The sequence below is a fragment of the Cryptomeria japonica genome, chromosome 3, assembly GCF_030272615.1.
Source record: "Cryptomeria japonica chromosome 3, Sugi_1.0, whole genome shotgun sequence".
NCBI classification, from domain to species: domain Eukaryota; kingdom Viridiplantae; phylum Streptophyta; class Pinopsida; order Cupressales; family Cupressaceae; genus Cryptomeria; species Cryptomeria japonica.
The window spans coordinates 195199967-195206520 of NC_081407.1; the positions used below are offsets into that span (position 1 = coordinate 195199967).

At 36.5% G+C, this 6554-nt stretch overlaps 1 protein-coding gene across 1 annotated transcript; it reads right to left on the minus strand.

Annotated features, from left to right (window-relative positions):
• Positions 1-2608: 2608 nt before the first annotated feature.
• Positions 2609-5697, minus strand: LOC131056642 (coatomer subunit alpha-2-like). Its single transcript, XM_059217244.1, has 6 exons — positions 5424-5697; positions 4791-5285; positions 4411-4676; positions 3252-4335; positions 3121-3217; positions 2609-2738 (listed from the first exon to the last, which is right to left on the minus strand). The coding sequence occupies exons 1-6, from the start codon at positions 5686-5688 to the stop codon at positions 2609-2611; spliced, it is 2337 nt and encodes a 778-aa protein (XP_059073227.1). The 5' UTR covers positions 5689-5697.
• Between the last annotated feature and the right edge of the window lie 857 nt (positions 5698-6554).

Sequence of the window (6554 nt, forward strand, 5' to 3'; positions counted from 1 at the left end):
TTTTCACAAATTTTGACCCAAAAGAACTATTTATTTGAATCTTCTCTTTCAAGTTGAATGATACAACCTTTTTCTCTTACTAAAACCATTATACCCCGCACCCCTTGCCATTTCCCTCTACCTTATTCCACACTGCCATTTCCCTCTACCTTATTCCACACTGCCATTTCCGAATATCCCTCAAACATCAGAATCCTGCAACCAGCATGCTCATGTGTCTCTATGAAATAAATAATGTCTCTAACTTCTGCAACAGGTCATACCCCAGAGCCATGCCTCCAAGGATAACCTCTACAATTCCAACAAACTACGCAATCCAACTTTACGTGGCAACAGTGAGGGTTTGCAGTTAAATTCATTTGCATTTTCTTGAATAATCATTCCATTAAACTTCATTAACAAATGATAATGCTGAGACGAATCCAAACGCAGCCACTGATCTTTTATTAGTGTTGTTCATAACGACATCCTTTCTGAATGTCGGGCTTGCTTCTGAGTTCTCTGTGTGTTCGCTTAATGTCAAAACATAGGCGACAACTCTTCCTGCATCCAAAAATCCCGATATGTAAACCCATTGCATATAGTCTGAACATCCATATTGAAAACATAAAAATATGAAGTACACTCTCTCCATATATTATTTCGATATACTCCTAAACTCAAATGCAACATAAATCTTCTCTTGCATCTTCTTGATCTCACTACAGCTTATAGAAGACATGGATATCCTCACGAGCCATTGGCTCTATTGCACCAAATGAAGTGAACAAGTGTCCAACCTGATCACTTCACCTTTGCCAAAATATGCCCAACTTGCTCCAAATTCAGAGCTCTTGAAGAGGATATGAACATCCATGAAAGCATAACGAAAAGGGTGTTTTCTATCAAATGTTGTGGTTGCAAATGCCCTGGTAGATATGGATATAAAATTTGGAAGTATTGGCAAGGCACGTGAATTGTTTGACAAAATGCCTTAGAAAAATGTGCTCTAATGGACATTGGCAAGGCATGTGAATTGTTTGACAAACATGCCATGGACTGTGGGAAATTTTTCACACAGGTTACCAAAGCTCCTATGTTGGCAAAAGTTTGAGAATTGACTCCGATGCAGATATATAAATACATCTGCCATGTCTTGGGCTTGGCAATCCGTTGGGTGACAGAGAGCCAGATCATCAAATAGCCAGTGATGTTCATGATGGCTATTATGCCGAGGACTATCCAAGGAGGAGCAACTTCATTTATCAGACTAGACACAATTCCAACATTCCCTCAAAGATTCTTAGAAAACCCTAATTTGGTCACTATTTCCTGATCATAGCCCAGTACAGTATTTATTGCTTATGAATATATGCCCAATATATAAGTCCCTCATGCAAGGGACATGATCAAAAAACATATGAATACCACAAAGAATCTTCCCTTGGCCACATTTTCTCACCAGCGCAGATAACTCTGTTTTATCCATTTTAGCTAGGATTAGATATTCAAATGCAGAAGATTGATTTTTTAACTTGGGTTCTACAAACCCATAACCAATGACACTTGAGAAATGCAAGAATGGATCCATAAATGCCATAACCAATGACACTTGAGAAATGCAAGAATGGATCCACAAATGTTTTTCAGGTGAAATATATAAGTAGTCTAGAACTGAATATATAAGTGCTTACTATTTCTTAAATTATTTTTATGATCTCTTAAATCTTGTTTAATAATAGGAAGTATAATTGAATACAATCATTTCAACTATCTGCAAGCCTTTATGATTTGTTTATCTTAATAATTGTTGTTTTCTTTTACAAAATCTTCAAGTCATCAACATGTTATAAATTTTTGTGAGGTTTAATAACAAATGTTTTAGTTGGTAAGATTTAAATATGAAATCTACGAAATAATAAAATGGGAATTTTTAGAATGTAAATTGTAATTAATTTTTACTAATAGATGATAATAATAATGTTTTAATTTACACAAATAAAATATAATACACTACATTGTTGTTGTTAATGTTAGCTTGACTAAGGGAAAGATATGGAGGTGGACTCTCAATGCTGCATTCAAATGTCTAAACTTTACACAAATGTAAATTCAAGTTTTTGATTAATCTTCATCTTTAAATATAGCTTATATTGTCATGATGTTTACATGTGAATGTTCTTGTGTAAATATAATGTCAAAGATCGAAAAATAGTCCATGGACTTTGGCCTTCTAACATCAACTCAATATCAGTTGCAAACATGCATACCTATCACATAAACAATCATATCTACTTTACAAAAATACAATTTTTCTAAAAATTAAAGAAATCTTTTAAATCTTTTAATTTCTATTATCATAAAATTCTCTATTAAATTCATAATTAGCAACCTCTTAATCTCAAATAGTTCTTCTATATCTTAACCTCTCGCACCTGTTCTGATGCAAGTGCTAGTTTATTATGGAGTAATATATATTTGTACAAACAAGTAGTGAACAAAATTCCTATGAATCTGCTATACAAACTGACAACTAATTGCTACGGACAGATCAACAATTAGAGATTGTTTCAAACTAGAACTCTTTGATACATTCGCAACACATATGACAACTCAGTTTTGATTTATTCTAATAAGTAATATCCGTAAGACCATGAACAAATGCAGTAATATTCTGCAAACTTTTGATGCGCTCTTTAATGTCACCCAAATACAATGCTGAATGCATTTGAAACTGGCCCATTGTAGTTTTTAATTGCAGCAGTAAACACAGAGGATAAACACAAACAGTTACAGAAAACAGAACATTGCTTAAACATAAAAAATAAACCTTTTATTCAAATTCTCATAAGATCGTTTACATTTTATAGGCTATCTCAAACATTACAATTAGACAGTTTTTATCGTGGTTGCAGTCTGAATTCGTAACACCTATCATGCATTGGACAACTCTTCATAACTGATCCAAAAATAAACTAGTGCAAACTAAATCTGATATGAATGTCAAACTACAGATGACAATGAACACAAAATTTATTTAGATGGTCGTGCGCACGGTAGACCTCCAACTGGCAGAACGAGTGAACGTGCGCATGGCGGTGAGGCTCATGCATTCTGAAGACCCATTACATTATTTTTATTTCGGATATCCGCAACATCTTTGCCAACTTATCTGAATTACCTGTAATCAGATACAAAAAGGAAAGCCTTTCAAAATTCTCTGTCCTTTGACATGCTACTAAACAATACCAGCATCACCCTGCAGAAGCAACAGCTATTTGAATGTTTCCACTCTTCTTGCAAATACCAGCGTTCCTTCTCATCAACCTCTTTTGCAGAAGCAACAGCAATTTGAATGTTTCCACTCTTCACAGAAAAGTTGAATTGAGTTCTCTCATCTCTAGCAAAGTGAAGGGCCACCTCTGGAAATCCCTTCTGTTGCAGGTAAACTATGATGGCCTGTCCACAGATCTGATAATTCCTAATCATGCTCATCACCTCATCATCTTTCTTCTTCATCAATACCAGCTTGGATACACACTCACTAGTATCTAACTGTACAATTCGGTTCTTAACATCTCTATCTAGGCAACAAAGAGAACTTCCAGAAACCTTTGTTATGCATACTGGAACATCAAGGGTTCGGATGATACCACTATCTCCATTTGGCGAGCAATATCTTATGTGATTCAAAGTTGAGTATATAAAAATTGCATTGTCATCCCAAGCCTCACACTTAACACTTATAGTCTCTTGTAATTTGCATCTCTCTGACAATTTCTTGCTTGCAATAATGATTGCATGCTTAGTAAGCAAGGCTACATTCTCCATATCATTTGACCAAACTATGTACTTGACATTTGGTGTCCGAATTTCCTCTAAGTTTGTCCTCTGTTGTATATCGAAAAGAATTACACTATCTTCTGATCTACGAAGTAGGTTGCCTGTCTCTGAAAAGAAAATTGTGTCTGCATTGAATGGAAGATCGCACTTTTTTGTCACCTCACTTTTCAAGTTCTTTATAGTAACCTGATTATGGTTCTTGTCAAGAACAGCAAACCTATTCCTTGCAGCAAACACAGCATATACTCCTATTACTCTCTTTGCGTCATGTACTGAATCAGTTCTACCAAGACTATCCCTTGGCACAACATAAAGTTCATAAGCACCATCATCGACATCTGAACATATTAAAACAGCACACTCTGTTGGACTGTATGACAAAGATCTTGGCCCTTGATTTGGGCCACTGGAACCAGATCTGCTAATTGGCATTAAGGGATTGTCTTTTCGAGTACGCAGAAAACGATACTTGATATATAGTAGCGAGCCCCCAGAGACATCATAGGCAGGCATCTCTCTCTCCAATTTGAAGGCAGGCCTCTCTCTCTCCAATTTGAAGGTAGGTCTCTCCATACCCAATTTGAAGACAGGTCTCTCCATATCCAATTTGAAGACAATTATCCCATGGTCATGCCCAGCTGCCAGAAGATTCACTTCTGGATGTGCAGAAAGAATCCAGAACCGATCACTCTCTCTACGAAAAGTTTGGACAGTTGTACGCTCGGGCATATCCCACACTCGGATACTTTTATCTTCAGCACTTGAAACAATAATGTCTTGGCGTGCATGGAACAACACACTAGACACACGGTATGTATGTCCTCTTAGAGTGTCAACTTCCCAAGCATTTGTATCTGATTTATAAGAAAGAGAAAACATTTCAAATATGGGGATCACTTTTCTTCATAACACAAGAAAATAAATAAAACTTAGATCTTCACTGGGGATAGGAAGGAAAGAAAACATACCATTCATCCGCCAAAGTTTGACTTGGTAATCATCTGCAGCAGACACAATTAATGGTAAACTGGGATGAAATGAGGCCCAGTTTACACCATGATCATGTCCCACAAGAACATACTTCACAACACCTTCACCACCTCCAAAGAGATCAGTGCTCACCTGCGTCAGCTTCAAGATATCGTCAGCAGGAGAAACAGTTTTTTTCCTTACAGCACTTACATCCCATACACAAACAGTTCGATCCAATGATGCAGAAACAACCAGATCCTCCTTGAGATGAAAAGAGGCACACATTACAAAATGACTGTGACCACGAAGAACAGATATGCAATCTCGAGATTGCCAATTCCAGATTCTTATTGTCTGATCATCACTTGCACTAACAATCCAAGGATACTCGTTATGGAAATAAACTGTACGAATGTAGTCATGGTGCCCTAGTAGTGTAAAAAGGCATCGCCGTATCTTGTAGTTCCAGACCTTTATCTTGAAATCATCACCTGAAAGCAATTAGTTTTCTCAGGCTTTTCTTGATTGCTAAGTTTTTATTTCCAGTTCCTGCATATTCACTCATTATATAGTTTACCCGATTACCCACGTCATTCAAATTAGATTTAATATGTATGTACATTGCGTACCTCCAGACACAAATAATGGCTGTGAATTGTGAAAATGTATTCCTCGAACAGGCTGCCTACCATGCTCATCAAATCTGCCTATCAGAATTCCCATCTGATAGTTCCATAACTGAATGATGCCGCTGTGAAGACTGGCAAGGATCCATGGCCTTGTGGGATGAAAGCTTAGGCCCTTTACCCTAGCGCTATTGGTTTCAAACAACATTTTGTATTCACATTTTGTATTAGCATCATTCCTACAAAGGCCAGCATTCCACCTGTCCATTCTTCTCCGATTCACACGGACTCCTCCTTGGGGTATTGTTGATTGCTCTGATATCAAAAACTGGTGTAGATTAGACTTTCATCTTCTGCAAATCAATCTTCAAAAAGACGTTGCTCAGCTCCTGTTTTAGAATTCCATAATCACACACAGCTGCTAAATACTAACATTTCTAATCGCTACAAGTATAAATCTGAATCCAGACTATTATTTCTGAATGCATTAAAAAGAACCATGTTGAAGCAACAACAACACAAGACTGAGAATTCATTGATATTTAAATCTCCAAAATCTGTAGCATCTACATAGCCAAGATAAAATTAGCCTTTCTGCCTTTGTAATTTTGAATTCCTCAAAGGGAACCCAAAACGGAGAGAGGAAACCAAAAATATGACCGAAACAGACCAAAAATCAACGCACAAAAATAGCTTAAAAAGGCAGCTGAAAGGAATGCGGGAGCCCCACAGGATCAGCTGTTAAAAAAGACTCTTTCCATCTTGGGAAATACGGCAGTTACATTACCGCCACACAAACAACCTTAAACAATCTAGCTTATAAGGGATATAACCAATACGGTATAAATGTTAGCCAGACGATCTACATAAGATCAATAAATACTGCTTTCAAAATGATCAACATGCATCACTAATAGAAATTTTAGGTTATATATTTTCTAATGGAAATGTCATATATTTGAACAGAAGTGGATTCTAAGATCCACAAGAATTACATGGCAATACATTTAGGCTATTCTAGCAGATTAGAAAAAAATTAGGAATTATACCATGAATTACAATTTAGTAGGGGAATGTAAGAATCCATGAAGCTGCTAAGAACCACAACAATTACATGGCAATACATCTAAGCTA

What these genes read in the sequence shown, in the direction of transcription:
- LOC131056642 (XM_059217244.1), bottom strand. Translation starts at nt 5,688, where the DNA reads ATGGACAGGTGGAATGCTGGCCTTTGTAGGAATGATGCTAATACAAAA. An exon ending in GTGGAAACATTCAAATAGCT is followed by an intron (nt 3,218 to 3,251) that starts GTTGCTTCTGCA and finishes GGTATTGTTTAG; the next exon opens with TAGCATGTCAAAGGACAGAG. An exon ending in AAGATGTTGCGGATATCCGA is followed by an intron (nt 2,739 to 3,120) that starts AATAAAAATAAT and finishes GTGTTTACTGCT; the next exon opens with GCAATTAAAAACTACAATGG.